The following is a 23325-nucleotide window of genomic DNA, read 5'->3' on the forward strand; positions in this document are numbered from 1 at the left end:
GAGGAGGAAATTAAGGAAAATACTGCAGTGCTCTGGAGATCTTTCTTTTGCTCCAAGAGTATTTAAACTTTCTTTTGTATTGTTGTTTTCTCATGCAGTGCAAGTAGACACTCTAAATATTAATATTAATAGGATTTAATGTGAATATCAAATCTTTTACTTTCACTGGCATCTTGAATTTATAAAAATCATTTAAACTGATTCCGAATGAAAATGAGTCAAGCCAACCAGATGTAATTTGAAAGATTCAAAAGATTTTGGAGTATGTCTGAAATGATTCATCATCCAATTATTCATAAATGTTTAAAATAAATCCTTGATCAATAAGGTTTGAGACTTTGGAATATTAAGTGTTTGGTTAGGACCTTGAATAAACAAGCTTTTCAAAACATACCAAATAAAAATATTTTAATGAGATGATTTAGGAAATATACTTGTAAAAACTACTCTAAGGGCAAACACCACTTATTAATTTATTTAATGTAAATTAGCCAAGGACTTACATTCCCTGTAAGGTTGTTCCAAATCTTTTTAATTTTACTCAGATCCCCATCTGGGTACCACCTCTGTTATAATACCCAGCATGTGAAGTGAGGCTCTACATTATTTTTACTGATAAAAATCAAGAAACTCAACAAGCTTTCCTCACTCTCTGTCTGGTTACCCCTCCTTGTCTCACATAGTAACTATCTTCCTCCCTCCAAAGGGCACAGCGCCAGTGCCTCTTCTCTTTGCCAAGACTAGCTCTCTCCCTACAGTTCCCACACCCTCACCTCCAGGACCTTCCACAGAGAGCATAGCATCTACTCTGTTCTGCTGCCTTTCTTTTTTGCCTTCAAAAAAGGCCTTTACATTCCATTCATAAACAAGAAACGAGGGGGCTTGGGAGAAGGGGTTTGGGGTTATGGATATTGGGGGGGTGTGTGGACCTGGCGATTCACGGACCTGTACCCCTGGGGATAAAAATATATGTTTATAAAAAATAAAAAAATTTAAAATAAAAAAAAAAAAACAAGAAACAAAACTCCATAAGACATTTTGCTTTATGTTCAAGGTGTCCTGAGCAACACAGGCTTAGGGTTACCTACCTCCACGCATCTGACAAGCCAGTATAAGCTGTGACTCCCCCAAAGTGAACTGCTAATAGCATCCTGTTAACCAGACCTTACAGATAACACAACTGATGAATACACAGTGTGTATGTTCCTATGTATCCTTACAATAAAGTAAGCGGAAGAAAAGAGAACATTATTAAGAGAATTGTAAGGAAGGGAAATAATTGGCAGCACTTACTGTATTTATCAAAAACGGCACACATATAGGTAGATCTGGGTAGTTCAAACTCAGGTTGTTCAAGGGTCAACTCTACTCTTTAAACAAGACCACAATTTCTTCTCCTCCACCCCCTTTGCCATATTTGACATAAACAGCTTCTTTGAAAGACTTACTTTGTTTCTTAGTGCCTCTAACCACATGATATCGGGAACAAACAGGGTGCTCATCACTGTTATAAGTACAATGACCTTGCACCTACCTACCTAGTAATGTGGGCTGGCGGCCCCTTGGGAAGCCTAGCGGCAGGCGATATCACTCCCAAGACCTGCGAGCCCAGACTCCATTCTTCGGATCGCCTCGCTCTTCTGTCAACTTCTCAAAAGGCTTCCTCATTCCTCTAGTCCGAGACCTCTGCCTTCTAATTATCCTTCTGTGGTCACCATCTTGAAGTGTCTTTGCAGTGAGGATTCTGCTCCTTCCCTGCCTGTAACCTGTATGCCTCCCCTGTGCCTGCCCCAGCCACACGCCCCTCTCTCAAGCTGTGACCTGGACTCGGCCTCCCTCTGCTTCCACACCCCACAGTCATGCCATCCTCAGCTGTGTTCCACTCCCTGCTGTGGACTTCCCGAGCACCAGGCCTGGAACGACTCTCCTTACTCTCAGGAGAGGCCTATCAGAATCTCAGAAATTCGAAGACCCCACGGTCACTAATCTGCTGTGGGCCCAGAGCTTCTCTCTGACATTCTGGAAACTCTCATTGGAATCTCATGACATGGATCCCATCCTAGCAATGCCTTCCTTCACGAGGATGCCGGTTCTTTGAGGAAGGCCTCGAAGACCCTCCCATGTAGAAGAGTGAACAGAGACCTACAGATTTACTTTGAACCCACTCTCACTTCCTCTGCGGCCACAACAGGTTACTTACCAACTTCAATCAACAATGACCCAAAAAGAAGATTAAAACAATAACCCCTCCTAGAATTCTGCCAGAAAGTAGGAGAGAGAGCAAAGAAGTATCTTGTACCCAAGTATGTTTGTAGATTCGATCTTTCTTTTTCTTTTTCTTTTTTTTTTTTTTTTTAAGATTTTATTTGTTTATCAGAGAGAGAAGGGGGAGAGAGCGAGCACAAGCAGACAGAATGGCAGGCAGAGGCAGAGGGAGAAGCAGGCTCCCTGCCGAGCAAGGAGCCCGATGTGGGTCTCGATCCCAGGACTGGGATCATGACCCGAGCCGAAGGCAACTGCTTAACCAACTGAGCCACCCAGGTGTTTCCCCCACCGCCCCCCAAGTCCAAATTACCCAGTTTGGTGTGAGGCTGCGTGTGGTAATAAAACAAGTCATCCCCCCGCCCCCCCCCCATTTTTGTGTTTCTGACAGGCTATAGAATAGAAATGCAAACACTTGACTATTTCACATTTGTTCTCATTTTTCTCTAGGTTGGCAGGAACAGAAAAGCGTTACTTTACTCTTCCTTAAAACGAAGAGGGAGGTCAGTTAGAAGAAAGGGTGGGGGGAGGAGGAGGAGAGCAGAAGGGAGGAAAGGAAGGACCCATGGGCAGGAGGCAGGGAGGGAGAGAGGCCTCGAATGCCTTTACATAAGGAAATTAGAATGCTATTCAACGGCAAACACAGAAATGCTTCCCAAACACTGCATGTGTAAAGCCCAGTTCCTCTAGATTTCACAAGATTGCAAACACAGGTCCGCCAGCCCCAGCGAATCAAATCAGTGTTTCCCATCCGCGCGCCCCAGCCGCTCCCCAGGCTTTCTGAAGGAACCGGCTTGTGTATGAGTGTAGAAGAATCGGAGCAACCGCCTGCCTGTTTTCTTAACATGGGTTGGCCGGGAGTTGTGAACATTGGCTCGGAAGACCCGATTTCACAGTGACCAGCTAACACGCCTCACAACTTAGCACTGAGTAGGGCTGGGAGCCAAATTGGCCTTGGCTCTCTGCAGAAGAGAGAGCCTCAATAACCACAGAAAAGGAACATGGGGAGGTTCTGTTCTAATCATGCAAGTAAGCTGGCTAAATTCTGTCATTTTCTAAGCTTTCCACCATGAAAACAGCAGCTATAAATATGAGAAAACATCTCAAGACCTCACTCCATGTTATATTACTGATTTGGTTCTCTTTTTGAGATGCTGAAGATATCCTCAAAAAGGAACCTACATTACTTCTAATCTTCCACACGGCTTGGCTTGGTCATCTTAAGAAAATCCAAGAACTTCAAAATGCATTAATCCCCGGTGAGCTGGATCTTCGTAATATATTCATTCTTAGTGTTTGGGCAAAGTAACGCCTTGTCACTAGCTTAATTGGTGGCAGGTTATTTTCCAGTTGTCCAGCAATCTTTTCCTATTTAGGAGTCAGAAAAACACTCACTCATAAAGGAATTGAATAATCTGGATCACGAACAACATAAGTATTTATTTGAAAAACATTCTCCATTTAAGTAAAATGACAAATCAGTTACAGTAACTTCTTACTACTAATTCTAATTTGCACTCACAGTCACTTTTATTCATCATATTCAAAGATATTACTACAGAAAACTATTTCACAAAGTAGGAAAAAATATATACAGTCTCTCCAATAGAAAGTTAATTAAAATAACAAATCCAGGCAATATAAAGCTAAGATATGAAACAAGCTGGCACTTATACAAATAAATAAATATGTACAAAAGAGTCTATACCAACAATGGACAAAGAAAAGCTTCACAATGCAAGGAACAATGGTAAGAAGACAAAGTGTCTCAGAACCCTAGACTAAGACTAACATAATGTAGTTAAAAAAAGATGAAAAGGAAGAAAAAAAAGACACACCAGGGAATATGAATTGGTATTACTCCCAAGATTAGTCTGAACTAAATTTTGGCTCTACAGCTAAATTCCTACAATTCTTCTCTGAGGGAACCCACTGAAGGTGAGAAGCCCATGCTTGGAACTGAGGGTAGAATTTGGCTCAGTCTCTTAAATCCATCTGCAAATGTTTTAATTCAATTGCTTCTTTATTTCTCCTTACCTGATTGATGGAAATTTTGAAAGCGGAGTTGACACTGTTGTCAATGATGAAATAAAGAAAATGTTTTCCCTGGTCTGAATGAACAGGAGTAGAAATGAAAGCCATTTTGGCAGCTATCTCTTAAATACTATCAACTAATTATGCACTTAGGGTAGAAATCTCACAGTAGAAAAATAATGAAATTCTCTCATGAATCTCTAAGACTTGGGGGAAAGTATATGAAGTTCAGTGATGATTTAAGACTAATTTTTATCTACATGTAACCTCTGCCGAATAAGCAGCCTATTAATAATACGCCTATAGCAAAGGATCTGGCTCTACTTCAGTGAATCTTAGTGACCTTGAGGCTTATTATCTTTTCCTACTATATATACTCCTCCCCTGTGAAAGTCAAGCAGGGTAAGGCTCATGTCTCCCAGGCCTGGTCCAGACTGCTGCAAAACGAAATGGTAACAAAATTCCATCACCATATTACCTTACCACCCACTTAAGTCTGGCAAATAGCTTTATGACTGAAGATCAGCAAAAGGTGAGAGATCCCTTGGATGCTGCATAGCCTGAAAGCTCTCTTAGGTCTCAGAGCGAGAGCTACCTGCTTTTTGCACAGAAAGACCCCCAGGTGCTCAGTTCTAGCTTTTGTCTTCAAGCAGACTGGCACTACCAGAAAGCTTTGTCTTCTCATCACACAGGCTAATGTCTCCCAGAACCTGATACTTCCCGGATAACCCAGAGCAAATATAAAAGTACAACATGTACTGAGACCAATTTCTAAAGACCTAAATACAACTCCATCATTTAAGAGAAATTTAAAAGTCCTCTCTAACACATTCACTAGGAAGCAGGCCACTTAAGGCAGTTGGAAATTTAGGTAAACTACTTAATATGCATGATTTGTACACAGAAACCTAATTTATTTATCTATCTTGCCAGACCTTCTCTGGCTCTTATAATCAGAGGACTCATGTACAAATGTTTTTTAGACTAACAACTGCAGACCCACATGTTTATAAAGTATTTTGACTAAAACAATTCACCCATATGTCTCAGTTTATATTCTTTGAAACAAAACACTTGAAAAGGAAGTAAAGAGGATTTCCAATTGTGCAAATGAACATGTCTTAAAGTCTCTAGAGCAAGGACAGGACCACAGAGTCTCAAGGACTGTATTTTCTAAAAGTGAGAGGCTATTATACACAGTATGTCTAAAGGAAATCCTCATTCCTCCCATGAGTCTATAGGCTCAACAGATAGTAGAGGAGCAAAACCAGAGGTCTAATGGATTCATTCTCAGCAGGTAGTTGGAAGTCCACTTTAATATAATCTCAACATTATACTTCATTCAAATGTATGGGACTAAATTCTAATTTATGATGATGTTTAAATTTAACCTTATGTCTTGAGTATGGTAAGTGAAATAGTAGAAATTTACAAGGCCTCGTACTAACGGAGTCAAAATTTTGGAAATTCTTTCTCAAGCATATTAATGTTCTGTAGGTGAAATATTTGATATAAAAAGAATGAATTCCTTTCTAATCCTTGGGTCAGATATTAAGCATTCTTTTGTATCTGTGGTTGAAAATTTATGGAAAGTGAAGAATTGCTACTGCATTCATAGACACTAGCACTGAGAAGCGACTTGTGGGCATCCAAATAGTTAGGACTATTGCTATGCTTTTCATTGTTCAGAAAGATGATGTAGCAAATGGCCATATCTAAACCCTAATAGTGCGGCATGAATGAGCTCTGAGCTGTGCTTGCCCCTTGCTCTGCCCCTCCCTTGTCCACTAACTTTAATGTCCCCCACCTCCCTGAGTTCTAATTAGTCCAATCCAATTACAGATTTTTAAAAAATCATATCCCCTGTGGCTACTGGGTCATGTTGCTCTCAGTACTAAAGTTTTAGTGATGATCAAAATGCTCCCATGGAAGAAATGCACTGAAAAGACAGATATTTTAAATTTCACAAAAGCCTTCTTAACAAAGTACATTCCTCATACACGTACAACCAGTTACCAAGGTCACAGCACGTTCCTGTGTGCTCATGATGGTTTTCACTGCTACAGAGCTTCATGTCACGTAGAAAGATTCTTCTCTGGCATACTAACCACATTAAAACTTTGTGCTGTGGCTGAAGTTGTCTGACATGATAATATTTTTATAGAAGTTATCTGAATGAGCATTGCAGTAACCCTTGACCTTATCAATGACCTGGTGGACAGGGATGATTGATGTTTGTTCTCCATCAGCACGGGTCAATTTTGACAAGGATTTGTCCATGGAAGCGCTGTCTGTAAGAAATGATACCAGAAATTAGACTGCCAGATGAGGTGATGTGCCTAAGGGCCACCAAAATGGACATTAATTTGCACATCCAAGTACACAAAGGAAATGAAGGTCTGTTCTTTCTTAGGTTAGGTAATAGGCAGCACTAACATTTCATGCTTCTCATCTTCAAAGTGCATTTCTATGCATGATTAAATATTAATTTGCCTCCTAGTAATGTATGTTGGAATTTGTTTCAAGAAATGTTCCTGGCATTTTTCAAAGGGTCAATGAATAGAATAATCAGAAAATTGCCACAAAAATAAAATGTGGCAGATAACTCAAAAGAAGTAGGGACAGATTATATAGCAAATAAATTAAAAGAGGCCAAAATATCTTTGAAAGAAATGTCTGATGTCTTAGATAAAATTTGAGAATAATACAGACTGGGGGAAATGGGTAGGTGACCATAAACTGATCGGTACATTACACTATCCGCTCTACTTTTTATATATGTTTACCACATTCCATAATAAAAACTTTTATGACACATAATCTAAACTATGTTGAAGTTTAGTGAATAAAGTGAATGAAAGTGAACATGAAAGGGTATTTTGAACACGTTTCTCCATAGTTTTTAACTTATAAAAAATGATTGGAATAAAAAAGTAATCTTTTCTCGGGGCACCTGGGTGGAACAGTGGGTTAAAGCCTCTGCCTTTGGCTCAGGTCGTGATCTCAGGGTCCTGGGATCGAGCCCTGCATCGGGCTCTCTGCTCAGCAGGGAGCCTGCTTCCTTCTCTCTCTCTGCCTACCTCTCTGCCTACTTTTGATCTCTGCCAAATAAATAAATAAAATCTTAAAAAAATTAATCTTTTCTTAATTATTTCTAAATTATAGAAATCAAAATTATCAGAAATATTTACGTATGTATTTTATTATCTATGCTACTTTCTCAGAATGATGTTATTGTTGATGGCAATAATATCAGAGCAATTGATGGTGACAGAGGACTGCTAAATACATTTCTGTTCCGAATTTCTCAATATTATTTATTTGATTATTTATTTATTTATTAGTTTTAATTTCAATTCCAGTTAGTTATTACACAGTGTAATATTAGTTTCAGGTGTGAAATTTAGTGATTCAATGCTCAGTACCATATATTTAAGTATTATCTCCCTAGTGCCAAAACCTTTCTAAAATTGGTTCAGATAGTAGTCTAAAACTCACGTAAGCCCTATTATCTACAAATTCATATGGCTGTCTTTATGTACCCTATGAATATTTTGTAAGTATCAGCTCTTTTTGCCTCCCCAACACACTTTGGAGAAAAATTCTAACCTAAAATTAACCACAGGGATCTCACACCAATGAAGGAGCAAATGTGACCTTTGATAAAGTATTCCATTCCCTACATTGTATATTCTCTATTAATTGTGGAAAAGACAAAAACTCTATCATGAAAAATTCCTTCTAGGAATCATGGCTCCAAATTTGGGATGTTCATTGCGGCCATTTTCCAGCTTTGTGTAAGTTGCCCCAACATGTGACATAACATGAAAAATCCATCAGTAATTGGTAAAAACCATCATCGCTCCATCTGTTGTCTTTGGAAATGACTCAAATTGTTCAAATGCTGTCTCGTGTGGAAGGAGACACTAAATAAAATGAAGGCTAAAAGAGGAAATGGTGTGTCCACCCCATACTAAAGGAAGAAAGAGAGAACAGATGGCTCATGGGAAGAATGGCAGGTTGAAGCATGGCAGAATGATTACATCCCAGGACTGCTGAGGAAAGGCTTAGGAAGTCATTGTAGAAAGGCCCCTCCCCATTTAGCTCTCAGCAAGCTGATTGATCCTGTGCTTCCTTCAGTTCATATAGTCACTAGCCATTGGTTTTCTACTGGGGATTTTTCTATTAATTTAAACATCAGTAACAAGAAATTTGTGCTTGATGTTTTTAGAAAAACCACACATCCTCAAAGAAGCTTCAAGGATACACTCATTCTGCTTCATTGACAACTTCCAGGAGCATGGGCCTTTGAGATATTTTTGACCAGCTCCTTTCCAAATATGTGATCCAATTTTCTGGGTCTTATAGTCAATAAAGTAGAATTGTGAGCAAGGGCTGTATTTCAATATGTATGCTATTCCCAGTCCTCTGGTTAGACATTACATCATTAACAATAGAGATTTTGGTTATAGCTGCAAGTTTGAAAACCAGGAGCTAGGGAAATGAACTATTATTTGACCTATGCTGAAATATCAAGCAGGTAAAAATCTTCCAAAAGCAGGCTTTGAATTGACAATTTCTCCATTATGACTTCTATGAATGTACCATGACATCGCCAGTAATTCATAAGAGCAGTGGAAAAGTAAAGAATTTTACTCTCTTCTATAACAAACTTCTCAAGTACTACTATCTCTTCATTATTTTACATGCTACATGACCCATTAACTCTAGAGCATGGTACATTTCCTAGAAGGAGCAGCTTGCAGACACCCACATGCAGAGAAGAACCAGCACAGCACACAACCATTCGAAATTCCAGAAATTCCAGCTCAATGAAGGAATGTCATTGTGCTAGCTGAGTATTGTAAAGAATAAGCAATTTTGCTGGTGCAGCAAGAATCTTAGTTTAATCCATGCAAATATTCTTTTATTACCTTGCAAAAAAATTCATGCATTCAAAAAAGTAATAAATGTTTACCTGAATGATCCACTTTTGCTGAAGGAATGCTCTTAGAAGACATTATCTACACCATAAACATATGAATTTCTAGATCAATTTCAAGAAATAAACCAACTAGATATCCAAGATGATACGCAGTGAATTTTTGCATACTCCTAGGGACCCAGTACACCAGCAGTCACACTGAGAACTGGCTAGGTAGCTAAAGGTCATTGGTATATCAGTTGAAAGGAAACCTTAAGTTATTATGTCACAGAAGTAATGTCATATAGCTGACTTATGCTAGTTGACAAGAACTCATTTAACCCCAAGGTTTTTATTATGGGAAACAGAAAAACAATAATGCATTCCTTTAAAAACAAAAACAAAAACAAAAACATGCACAACACTTTGAAATAGCAAAGTTTTTCTTTGGCACCTCCATTTCTGTATTTCCTTTTATCTTTTGGTCAATTTTCCCCATAATTCTTAATATGCTTAAATATTTCATTAAGACTTCCAAAATGCCCCCTGTTCCAAATGATCTACCTTCTTATTTTTTCTCCCCTTTTTAATAGTGGCATTTTTCTGGCTAGCTATCCTCAGCTGTATTAAGAGGAAAACAATTTAGTTGGTCTAATCCCTATTCCTTCCTAACTGACATACAATGCACTATTTGCATTTTAGAAGGGCAGGCAAAATGAGTAATTTTTTTTCTTATAAATGGGATTGCTTTAATTTCTCTTTCTACCACCTCATTATTAGTATATAGAAATTCAACAGATTCTAGTATATTAGTGTTGTATCCTACAATATTACTGAAATTCCTTTATCATTTCTAGTAGTCTTATGATAGAATCTTTAGGGTTTTCTGAATATAATATCATGTCCTCTGCAAATAGTGAATATTTTACTTCTTCCTTACCAATGTGAATCCTTTTTCTTTTTCTTATCTGACTGCTATGGCTAGGTCTTCCAAAAATATGTTGAATAAAAGTGGTGAGAGTGGACATCCTTGTTCCTGATCTTAGAGGAAAAGCTCTCAGTTTTCACCACTGAGTATGATGTTACCTGTGAGTTTATTATGCTGAAGCATGGTTCTTCTAAATCCTACTTTGTTTTTACCATGAATGAATGTTGTATTTTGTTGGGTGCTTTTTCTGCATCTATGGAGATGATCATACAAACATCTAATTTTATAAATAATGTGAAAAATTCATTCATTATAAGTAAAAGAAATTTTGTGCCAGGGAACTACCAACTAGGTAGGATAATCTATCTCAGACTATACACCTGTCATCAATTTTCTTACTCAGGTATTTAAAGAGGGGATGCACAGACCTCTTAATTTTAGGCAAAATTATTTGTGTACAGGACTCAGAGGTTGCATCTTATACTGGAAGGGAGTACACAGCTTTCATTTGGTTCTTGTAAGTGTCCTCTACTACAAGAAATGTTTAGAACTGCTATCCTAAGCTGCTCTAAATTTTCAGGTCTTTAATTAATTTTGTAATTAACAAACTCTCCAAACGCTCAAACATTTTTCCAGAGAGCTATCTTGAATCTGAGGCAGTGGCCATTCCAGTGGCAAGTTACGAACTGTGGTGCAAGCAGGGACATGTAAAATGATTCAAATGTACATAAGGGTCATTTGAAATCTAAGTGTTTGTAATATGAACATTTACAGATACATTACACAACATGTTTCTTATTTGCAAAAAGCCAAATATGAATCTCTTCAGTGTCATTCACCTCTGCTTATGTTTAATAACTAAACAAATTCAAAATTAAGTTATTTCCATTATCCCTTTAGAAGATCTTTAATTAGGAAAGTGCTGGTGCTAAGTGTTGACAGCTGTTTGCCTGAAGCATAATTAGTATTTCAAAATAGCAATTATGCTTTTTTCCTTTGAAATTATTAAAAGATTGCAACTTTCCACACCACTCACTGGCTATCAAGTACGGCAAAAGAATCTTTATTTCTACATTGTCTTCAGGATTATTCACACATATGCTTAGTGTCAGAACCTGTGGTCACTGTAAATATCATGACAGTCCAGAAGATGAACAAAGACATGATGTTTCTCACCATCCTGTATCACTTGCCAAATATGATGCTCTCTATTCTGTCATATTTAATCAGCAATTGGCAATAACACTTCCAATGGTTAAGGACTTAACCCTTAAATGTAATATACCCTGTATAGTGTTTCCACCTGTTCCCATGTCAACTTGCTAATTAACTTTCATAGTAAGTTATAAATCATGAAATACGCAGTATTACAAATAATTGCAACTCAGTTTCTGTATTCTTAAAATAAAAACATAACTTTTTAAATACAGTATTTTTGAAAAGAAAACAGGTTTAAAGCAAACTAAATAATAATAATACTCAGAGCTAATAATATTATGGCTCGATTTTGGTTATAAAACTTAAAAAACTTAAAAAAAGACAAAAACGTCCACAAAAGTGTTGGATAAAGTCTTCAAAGAGATTGTGATTTTCGTAAATCTAACATAAGCACCCTAAAGGGCACTGTTATCTATCAATCTTCATGATATGCCATTGTAATATAAAGATGGTGAGAAATGGACCAAAGAACATTTTACTACTGTTAGAGTGACTCACCAGTGTGGCTATTCCTTTTGAAGTAAGTAGTAGAGCTGGATTTAGATTTGGAAGTAAGATATGTTGAGTTGGACCCAATGGAGCTTGAGGACAAAGATTTTCCTAGGTTATCAGAACTTTTCTTAATGATATTGGTGGCTGTCTTGCTCCAGTCTGAAAGAAAGAACATCTCTCCATGAATGTGTTTTAGGGGGTATATGTTCTACTATGAAAAATCACCACTGGATTATTTAAGTAATTTAGCCAAAGCACTCAATCTTGTATATGCTAGCAAAAAGGGCTCAGTGAAGAGACTGGCATATGAACAATAATAAAATGAAGAAGTAAGCTTCAAACTTTGACCTATAGCACATATTGTTTAAGATCCTACCGCAATTTTGTAAGGGTGAGAGGTAATTATTGCCAAAAAAAGTAATGCTATTCTTCAAGTATTTTTATGCAAAGAAAAATATCTTTGCGTAATAATGTGATCAAGGGCCTCGAAAACATGGAAAGGAGCAGGTGGTATGGTGGAACCTCTGGATACCTGAGTTGTCAAACTGGACATAAAACCTTGAACAACTCAGTTCACCTGGCTGGAATTCACGCTTCTCTGTAGAATAGAAGGGTCAGGCCCAGACTCTTCAGATAGCTTGCAGTCCTCGTATTCCAAGATTCCAACTAAGCATCTTCACGGGCACCACCTTTACAATGTGCTACCACTGGGACTGCATTGCTCTAACAACGGAAGGCCAGATGAGGAAGGTTTCTGACTACTCTCCTTTTAGGTATAAAAACCAATGACCAACATGCCCCTTTACCTGAGTTGTCTGCTAACCGAAATCTCCCACAGCAGAGATGCCGCCTCCACTGTTTCTGAACATTCTCCTTCATAGCACAGTGGAAAATAAATATAAATAAGCCTGAAACAGAAGAAAATATAAACATTTAAGCCAATAGACACATTCTTAAAGATAAATCTTGTGAAACACATGGATTCATTTTAAGGTTTTTTTTTTTTTCTTTCTTTTTAGTGTCTGAGTCACTGAGAGACAAGATCTTAAGGGATCTTGAAGTAGGTAGATTTTTTTTTAAAGATTTTATTTATTTATTTGACAGAGAGAGAGATCACAAGTAGGCAGAGAGGCAGGCAAAGAGGGAGAGAGGAGGAAGCAGGCTCCCCGCTGAGCAGAGAGCCCGATGCGGGGCTCGATCTCAAAACCCTGAGATCATGACCTGAGCTGAAGGCAGAGGCTTAACCCACTGAGCCACCCAGGCTCCCTGAAGTATGTAGATGTTTTAATCTTTTAGAACAGAATAGGAAGGCTCGAATAAAACTCGAATAATTATATATATCTGATTCTGTCTTTGTCTGTTCTGTTCAGCAATTACTATAACTTGGCCTAAAAGTTAAGCTGAAATGGGCAATTTTCAATTTAAGAGGCATTTAATACTTCTCCTATGTTTGTTTTAAAATTCTGTAAAAGTATCTAAAAAATCATAGAAAAAAAGAGAAAACTGAAAATATCTATAAGTTCAATTACAATTTGTATATTCTAAGCTATTTTATGTATATGTATTTTTATAAGTTTGGGCCACAGAAAAATGGTATTTTTGTGGGTCAAAACAGGCCCAAAATCAGCAAATTCATGTGGCTTTACCTAGCCTGCTTTAGTTTTTCAACATTTTTTAAAGATTTTATTCATTTAATTTAGAGAGAGATATTTTGTTTATTTGAGAGAGAGCACAACCATGAGGGGCAGAGGGAGAAGGGGAGAGAATTTCAAGGAGACTCTCTGCGTAACCGCATACATACCCAGTTACTCCCTGGCTTACTCTATTTTCTACGGCTACACTGTGCCAGTAAGTACTCATCTTCTCCAGTCATGTGCTATGAGTGCCATTCGCTAATTTTTACATTTGTCCCCATTTCTTTCTCTTCCCACCACCACCACCAAATACAAGACACCTTCTTTGGCTGTATCTCTCAACCTGGCAGCATCTCAAACACCTAATGTTCTCAACAGACATCCTCTTCACTACTACCCTCAAACCAACATCTCAAGTTCCTTCCTGTCCAATACCATTTCAAAGGCTCCTCTTTCAAATCTTTCTGGAAGTGCTTCCTATCTGTCACTCACGTGTTAGATCAACTCTTCAAAGAGGCCATAACCAATTGTTTATTTCATGTTACTTTAATGTTTTGGCTCTCATCACACCCTTGCACGTACTTTTGTCAGGGCACTAATCAGTACCCGATATTCCTGTATTCCTCATTTATTTGTTTGCTTGGTTGTCTTTTGCTAGGAAATAATGAGCTCCAAGAGCACAGGATATTTGTCATCCAATGCTGTACTGGTCATTCTCAGAAGGATACCAGAAACTAAGCAGGAACTCCATGAATGTTGAATGAATGAACAGAAAGCGTAATTAACTGCTCATCTATTTACATGAGCTAACTGAATACTTACACATACATTCTAATGTGTTAAATGTATTTGGGGGTAGGGGATGAATGATAGGAGTAGAACACAAAGAAAGGAGCCACAGAATGTAAAGAAAATACATTTAAGGCAAAAGTTTCTAAGAAGTATGCAACCTAGTTGCCCAGGTACTACCTTTTTTTTTTTTTAATGTTTTATTTTGTTATAAACATGTATTTTTATCCCCAGGGGTACAGGTCTGTGAATCGCCAGGTTTACACACTTCACAGCACTCACCAAAGAACATACCCTCCCCAATGTCCATAACCCCACACCCCTTCTCCCAACCCCCCTCCCCCCAGCAACCCTCAGTTTGTTTTGTAAGATTAAGAGTCACTTATGGTTTGTCTCCCTCCCAATCCCATCTTGTTTCATTGATTCTTCTCCTACCCACTTAAGCCCCCATGTTGCATCACCACTTCCTCATATCAGGGAGATCATATGGTCAACTAATCTTCGACAAAGCAGGAAAGAATGTCCAATTAGTAATATACCATGGTAACCAGAATATCTACATAAGGGAGGGTCTTTTAGAGGGCACACGGTTTGAACTGAACCTGAAGAAAGCTTTGGCTAGGGAGGCAAGGGAAGTTTCCAAAAAGGATAATTCATTCGGTGACTACTAAGCACTGTTAGGCAGGAGGAACAGTTGTTTTAAGCTGGATATTCAAGGGTAAACAAAGTAGATGATCATTGCACTCATGAGGCAATGGATCTAGCATGGAAAGATATAAAAGTAAAAAAAAATACAGTATATTTAAGGGACATTAAGACTTTAAGGCTTATCTGCTCTTTTCAAATACGGAGTATTCATCAAGAAAACTGTAAATTACATTGTAGCGTATACAACTGGAAAAGTGGGGAAAAATATCCAAAGGACTCTCTTTTGATATGGGTCATTAAACTCAGAAAATTTGTCTAAGGTTATGCTTGTATGTTTCTATGCTTCAATATCTTAACTCAAAATGGTTTATAATTTAATTCCAGAATAAATTACATTATGAACTATTAGAAAAGGAGCATGCTGGATTGCTATAGGCTGGGCCCTGACCCCAGTGAAGGACCGTGGCAGATTCTCCTCTTCTGGGATTGGCTTCTTGGATCACCAGTGAGTGTTTGACATTCAGGAGGGACTATATAAATTCCTATTGCTATCTCTGATCACTGATTTCAGTAGATAGCTAACTTATTAAAAATTCCTGGGAAATGCAAATATATTTATCTCTAAGAGGTATAAATAAAACATACAATGACCTAAGTGAAGTAATATAGGTCATCAGCAATATTACCAATTTATTATTTTTATGATTAAATCATCCTCTGTATATTTATATAAGTAAAACTATTCTTTTACTTATTATATTATTACTAATATTTTATTCTTAATAAAGTGGTCAGTAAAGGAAATATATCCTAGTGACCTAGTTATTTGTCCAAAATGATATCACATAGGGTAAGGAAGTTCTAATTTTAAAAGAAAGCTCTAACAAATATGAATCCGATTTTAAACAATGAATCAGAAAACACACACACACACACACACACACACACACATACCCTTTATTGACGGCGCCTGTGCTGTGGGTAAGAAGATGGCAGCTGGGCTGGGCAGGGAGAACCAGAGAGAAGTGGCTGCTTACAGACCTGCCTGGCTTAGGCATGACAAGTCTCAGAGTAGGGGTAAGATTTCTTTCCACACTCCAAACCCTCAGAGTCAGCACCAGGAGGCTGACCCACCTTCCCAGGGAGTAGGAGAAGACCTCACTGGGTCTGGACCTCACCCTCACACTGACTGACTAAATCTGTCTGCTTGTCAAAACCTTCCCACACCTACAACCCCCGTTCCCTATGCAGTTAGCTTGATACAGACAATCCCTTTAATAGGTAAACATGCCTTTCGGTAGCACTGAACCAAGGTATATAAACAATCTGAATCAGTTAACAGATTCTCTGAAGTTTCTTCGAGGTGGTGGCAGCAAGAATCAAGGGGGTATGAAAGCTTGAGGATAGGTTAACACAAGTCATAGATGAAGGCAGCTGCCGGTGGAGGGGACAGAGCCCCTGCCGTGGGTTTACTCTATTTTTGTGAACTGGGGCAGAATTTTCAGGGTTTGCTCTTAGAGGTATTTTTTGTCAGATCCTGAAAACCCAGGTAACTATGTGTTCTCAACACACTGTTTCACAAAGTCACGTAGAGGTGCTTGGAGAGATTACAAACTTCAATGAGAAACTTTCCTCCTCAGGCGTCACTCACTATAGGGCCTCGCACTGAGCAAATGATTTTCTTTTAGTGGAGAGCAGGAGGTGAAGTTGCCGGATGATGCTTCCTTTTTGTCACACTCAACAATTTTTATACATGTCATATCTATTTGAGGAAAAAAAAAAACTTCAGGGGTTATGTCTGGTGTTTTGAGGACACTGGGAGGGATGTCACTTGGACATCCTTGCTGGGATGCTAAGATGGGCATTACTTTGAGGGACTGACGCTGACCACAGTCACAGAGGAGGAGGTTAAAGATAAAACTGACTCAATAAAACAATTTTTTAGATTGTGCAGTGCTGTTCTAAATTATAATTACACAGCATTAGATGACAGGGCCCATTTTTAAGCAGCTGTATGTGCCAGTAAATCTAGAGGCATCCAGTAAGTTCAAGAGATGCTGGAATGTAAATTAGATTCAAAATCAGAACATCTCTTCTCAACTGCTATGATGGCAGTCATTGAAATGATCCCTGCCCCCAACTACGAACTGCGATGCTGTAAGACTAAAATTAAATGACAGGCACGAGAAATTAGAATTCTTAGGAGTTAATATATTTTTAAACGCCAAGGTATTAGGCTGATTCTTTAGCCATGATATACATTTTCTTTACCCATGAGATACATTTCCATTTTAAAGCAGAATAGAATTCTCATAATGGGTTATTTTACTATTCATAGTAACAAACCCTTTCCGTGTGAATTTAAATTAGTCTGGCAATAAATATTATACCAAAATTCTGACAGGACAAAACATCCCTTTTACAGTTCAGCTGTGGGGAATGTGGTAGGTATGCGCATCTGGAAGAACACACATACTCAGTATGGAGAGAAATTCTAAATACTTCGGGGAGGAGGTGGAGAAAATGCAGCAGGAGAGCCAAGGGAACTTGGAGGCCAAAGTGAGAAAACAGAGGGCTATTCCCTCAGTTCTGAAGGTTTTTCTGCTCCCTCTTCATCTATTTATAGGTCTTGGTGCCAGAAGCAGAGCTAAAAATCACAAAACCTTAAAGTTCTTCACCGACATCCCAGAGAATCTGTTTGATTTCTCATCCCCATCTATGCTCCCTTTCTAGCAAATGTTTTCCCTTTTTTTTTTTTTTTTAAGATTTTATTTGTTTGTCAGAGAGAAGGAGAGAGAGTGAGCACAGACAGACAGAGAGGCAGGCAGAGGCAGAGGGAGAAGCAGGCTCCCTGGCGAGCAAGGAGCCTGATGTGGGACTCGATCCCTGGACACCGGGATCATGACCTGAGCTGAAGGCAGCTGCTTAACCAACTGAGCCACCCAGGCATCCCGCAAATGTTTTCCCTTTGAGAATCATCCTATCAACCAGACGGCACCTCAAAGAGTATGTCCATACCACCTGGAAAAACATGCTCTTCTAGCTTTCTGGAAAGAGCTTTCAGCAGGGACCAGGATAATTGAACTAGACTCTTCATATTGACTTACAGCTTTATTTAACTGACCAGGGAGTAGAGAATATTGCTCATAAAAGTTGGAAGCTGAAATGGGGTGAAAATATTCAAGCAGAATTAAAACCTTTACTTCATCCTGACAGGCTAAATGCTAGCTCCATGAAACCTTGATAACTCATGAAACACAGCTCATGATGGTCGTTTTTTGGTGAATTTTAGCCTGAAAACCAACCACTCTAATGAATCCAAGCCAAAATTCCTTAGCAATCATTTCTTTGACTTGATAACTGCTTTGATTCTTTATTTTACCTGCATGAACCCAGATTCCATGTTGGAACAAGAATAAAAACAAAAACATAAACATATTTTAAACGAATACATTCCCAACACATCCTCTACCCACACATCCCCATCTCCTCCTTTTGCCACACCATCTTTCACTAACAAGAGGGACCTGCCCCCTTAAAAAACAAAAATCTAGACGAATATGTGAATTCAGTATGTTGTACTTCTCTGTAAATTTTGCCATTTTCTTTTTTTTTTCATTTATTTATTTTCAGCATAACAGTATCATTATTTTTGCACCACACCCAGCGCTCCATGCAATCCGTGCCCTTATAATACCTACCACCTGGTACCCCGACCTCCCACCCCCCTCCACTTCAAACCCCTCAGATTGTTTTTCAGAGTCCATAGTCTCTCATGATTCACCTTCACTTCCAATTTACCCCAACCCCCTTCTCTCTAACTCCCCATGTCCTCCATGCTTTTTGTTATGCTCCACAAATAAGTGAAACCATATGATAATTGACTCTCTCTGCTTGACTTATTTCACTCCGCATAATCTCTTCCAGTCCCATCCATGTTGCTACAAAAGTTGGGTATTCGTCCTTTCTGATGGAGGCATAATACTCCATAGTGTATATGGACCACATCTTCCTTATCCATTCATCCGTTGAAGGGCATCTTGGTTCTTTCCACAGTTTGGCAACCATGGCCATTGCTGCTATAAATATTGGGGTACAGATGGCCCTTCTTTTCACTACATCTGTACCTTGGGGTAAATACCCAGGAGTGCAATGGCAGGGTCATAGGGAAGTTCTATTTTTAATTTCTTGAGGAATCTCCACACTGTTCTCCAAAGAGGCTGCACCAACTTGCATTCCCACGAACAGTACCATTTTCTTATTTAAAATAAATGACCTTTTCAATTTCAATGGCAGATGGTGTTGCAAGCATGTGGGATGGTGAGTCTGCCCATGGGCACTGCCAGGGAAGAAAAGGTAATGAACTCCACTTCCCCAAATCCTCCCTGGGAAGCACATCACAGGCCAAAGCTGGGTCAGCAAACATGGCAAAGGGACACCTACAAGAGTGACTTAAACTTGGAGCAAGATTTCTGAGAACTCTCATCAAGAACGGGATTTGGTTTTTGATACCTACTCCTGTCACTGACCGGGGAACGCCTTCAAGCAGCATGTCTGCGGTGGGGAGGAAGCTTCCTTCTAAATATTGGCACGATGTTTGCTGTAGATTTTATGAGCTGTGTTTTACTATGAATTTAGAAAAAAAAAATTCTAAGCCTCAATATTTTGGCTAGGAATTTAGCTCCCGCATGGGACTCATTCTCTTTGATTGATTCTGGCAAAGATCTGGGGCTATCTGGGGGCAGATATAAAATGAGCAGCCAAAGGGATGTTCTCAGATCTTGAGCCTGATTATCAAAAGATAAAAAAAAAAAAAAAATTGCCAAGGAACAGTTCCCCTTGGATATAAAAATGAAAGCGGGGAAGTAAAATTCAGGGCAGCACATACTATCATTCTTTCTCGGGTCCAAAAGGTCCCTTTCGAGAAGCCTCGGTGGAGGGGAAAACAACCACAAACAACAAAACCCAAATCAAAACCCAAACCTAGGGTCCTCAACTCTCAATGAGTGCTTTACTGACAAAAGGCCACTGACACTTCCAGCAAGATTGTCATCAACAAAATCCAACAAACGGCCTCCCTTAATTTTTTCTTACTCTGGATAATAAAAGATCCAGAAACATAGTTGGGGCAAAACTGTAGATTAGCTATAGATAAATTCAGGGATGCAGGGTGGAGTCAGAATAGGTAGTGATGAGCGAATGGCATCTTAATCAGGTCCACAAGCACAAGCTGTTCTGGAATTTTGATGGGTAAATCAATTAAGAATTAATCAAATCCCATATGTGAGCAAAAAAGGATGCATGTTTTAGATAAATAATTTTATTTTATTTTTTTTAAGTAGGCTCCACACCCAGGGCTTGAACTCATGACCTCGAGATCAAGACCTGGACTGAGATCAAGGGTTGGCTGCTGAAATTACTGAGCCACCCAGGCGCCCCAAGAGAACTGCTTCTTGACAAAAATGGTCTAGATTACCTCTCCGCTTCCTAGCAAGCCTGAGTCCAAGTCTCTGAATGGCTCATATATTCTGTTGTCGCAGAGACATAGCCAGCCGGCTGCAGGGCTGGGTTTACAGCTCTCTTTGAGAACCTCTTGAATCCTCCTTTCATACTACCAAGATGCCCTTTAAAAAATTATTTCTCTGTGGCACAAAATGCCCTGCCAACAGAGGAGTAATTTATTTCCTTGCAGTGTGTGACATCTCAGCCAACATGACATCATTTCGGATGTTAGGGTTTTAAAGGTGGTTCACGTCTTTACCTTGGCACCAATGCCCTATGTTGCGTATGTGATTACAACACAGCTTAGCTGTCAGGAGGCTCCTAACTCTTAATTGGATTTAATTTTCTTACTTTACCAGTAAGATTAAAATAATAATAATAAACATATTCTCTTTAATTATTTTTTTCTGAGTAAGGGTAAGAATAACATTTATTCATTAAGCATATAATTAATGATAGTTTTTTCAGTGGATACAGATACTTCCTAGAAACTTTGAAACAAAAAATTGAAGGGCAGTAACTTATTTTCCTTATGCTTTAGTCCATCATAATGTATTTTTCTATTTTCATATATGCTATATTATAAATATTACACTGTGAAATTCAGACTGAGCTTGGGGGAATCATTAACTCTTCTGACTCTGTTTATTCATCTATAAAATGCAGAAAATACCTTCTTTCTTGGGTACCTACTTTCTATTGTTGCTTTAAGAATTACATCAAATCACTGATGCTGTGTGTAAGTTTTTTATAAGCCATAAAGCATTATGCAAATATAAATTATTTTATTGCTCTGGGTATATCTTAATATTATCAAATTAATTAATAGCAAGCATTATCTGAGTAGACTGACAACCCTCTGTGTTCAGAGGCAGCTTCTATTTCTAGAACCATACGTTGCATCTTATGCTTTCATAAAATATGTATAGAAAATGGGCTGATTGTGCCTGAGATGATTAGTCAATAATGTTTCACATGCCTAGAAAAGGAAAATTGAAAACTACCTTCTTGCTAAGGGAATAAACTTCAGATCTTGGTAAACTTACCAGGAGTGTTAAACTTCCCTATATGTTGAAAAAGCCTAATCTAATAGATAATGTCAAATGTCTTTGTACAGTTAATGAAAAATATACATGGCCTGAATACTGTTCATGACTTTTGTGCACATACTGCATCTCAGAGCAATAACTTATTCTACAAGCACATTGATATTGCCAAGGGCAAGAAGAGCCCAAGAGGACTCTGGCCATGATCTTCTCAACAATCTGGGAATTGCCTTTTACTTCTTTAAAATGAGTGACTCTGTTTTTCCTGAAGTGTAGTCTAATGTTCTCAGGCATGTGAATTATGATACACAAACATCTGTTCCCTTTTAAACAGCAATTTGTATACCATGCCATTTTCTCAAGTTGTAGTCTTTAGAAAAAACTAAAATATCTAGTACAGTGATCTGCCACTTTCATCCTGGGAAAGCAACAAAGATAGCAAAAGCAAGTAGATAAGTAACACTACCATGGCAAGAGAAGACATATTTATCTTTTTATCTTACAAAAAAAATCAGTGGATTGATTAAAATATAATTTGTTGAAGTGAAGAAGCAATGTACTGTGAAAAATTAGAAAATAAGCTTAGATGCAGGCTCAATTCAATTCATGATTTCATTTGCTCATTCAAATAGGTAGGATTTTGATTATAAGCCACACAGGTTATAATAATTTCCTAATATTCAATTAGCACTATTTTGGCAATTAAGTTGTATGGTTATAAATACCCATAAAAATTAAAAAATACATATACTAATAACAAAAATATATATTAAACTGAACATTAAAATAGTAAAACATGTACAAAATTTTAAAATGTAGGCTCTGCAAATTTATGTAAGTATCCATATAATTATACATGTATATGTGTTTGAACATACTCATATCTATACATGCACTTATTTATAAGAACCCTGAAAGATAAAATGGATTTTTCACATGTTTGAATCAAAGTTTGGAAGAGAAATACAAAAATGAAATGCAAGCTGCTAGCAGAAGCCATGCCTGTGTTAGAGACATCTTGGCTTCCCTGCAGACACAGCTTGTACATCTGTCCTTGGAGGCCTCACCTCTATAACACTCAAGGGTGACTTGTGGGATTCTAAATGAAGACCTGCTGATTTTCAGATGCTCAGCTCCAAGATAAATCTGAGATTAAAATTTGTTTGGTATAGATTTAATTTTTTGAATATTATATCACATTCTAAACCTTTGGCTGTTGCTGAGTCCAATACTGGTAGGTGTTAATGAGCTATGGTATGGCATTAATCACAATGAGATATCACCTCACACCAGTTAGAATGGCTAAAATCAACAAGTCAGGAAATGACAGATGCTGGCGAGGATGCGGAGAAAGGGGAACCCTCCTACACTGTTGGTGGGAATGCAAGCTGGTGCAGCCACTCTGGAAAACAGCATGGAGGTTCCTCAAAATGTTGAAAATAGAACTGCCCTATGACCCAGCAATTGCACTATTGGGTATTTACCCTAAAGATACAAATGTAGTGATCCAAAGGGGCACATGCACCCGAATGTTTATAGCAGCAATGTCCACAATAGCCAAACTATGGAAAGAACCTAGATGTCCATCAACAGATGAATGGATCAAGAAGATGTGGTATATATACACAATGGAATACTATGCAGCCATCAAAAGAAATGAAATCTTGCCATTTGCAACAACATGAATGGAACTAGAGCGTATCATGCTTAGCGAAATAAGTCAAGCAGAGAAAGACAGCTATCATATGATCTCACTGATATGAGGAAGTGGTGATGCAACATGGAGGCTTAAGTGGGTAGAAGAAGAATAAATGAAACAAGATGGGATTGGGAGGGAGACAAACCATA

General features: G+C 38.3%; 1 protein-coding gene across 6 annotated transcripts in view; it reads right to left on the minus strand.

The window, feature by feature from the left end:
• The window catches only part of ADGRG6 (adhesion G protein-coupled receptor G6), a 168164-nt gene that overhangs the window by 19624 nt on the left and 125215 nt on the right, over positions 1-23325 (minus strand). For 3 of the 6 annotated variants that reach the window (XM_059177395.1, XM_059177392.1, XM_059177394.1), the window contains 3 exons: positions 12665-12766; positions 11865-12017; positions 3683-6587 (listed from right to left, as the gene is read on the minus strand). In XM_059177395.1, coding sequence (XP_059033378.1) covers positions 6409-6587; positions 11865-12017; positions 12665-12766 — 434 coding nt within the window. In that variant the 3' untranslated portion in view covers positions 3683-6408. Of the gene's footprint in view, positions 1-3682; positions 6588-9274; positions 9321-11864; positions 12018-12664; positions 12767-23325 lie in introns of those variants that run through there. The other 3 variants (XM_059177398.1, XM_059177397.1, XM_059177396.1) reach the window with 2 other exon arrangements.

The sequence above is a fragment of the Mustela lutreola genome, chromosome 6 (genome assembly GCF_030435805.1).
Source record: "Mustela lutreola isolate mMusLut2 chromosome 6, mMusLut2.pri, whole genome shotgun sequence".
In the NCBI taxonomy this organism is placed as follows: Eukaryota; Metazoa; Chordata; class Mammalia; order Carnivora; family Mustelidae; genus Mustela; species Mustela lutreola.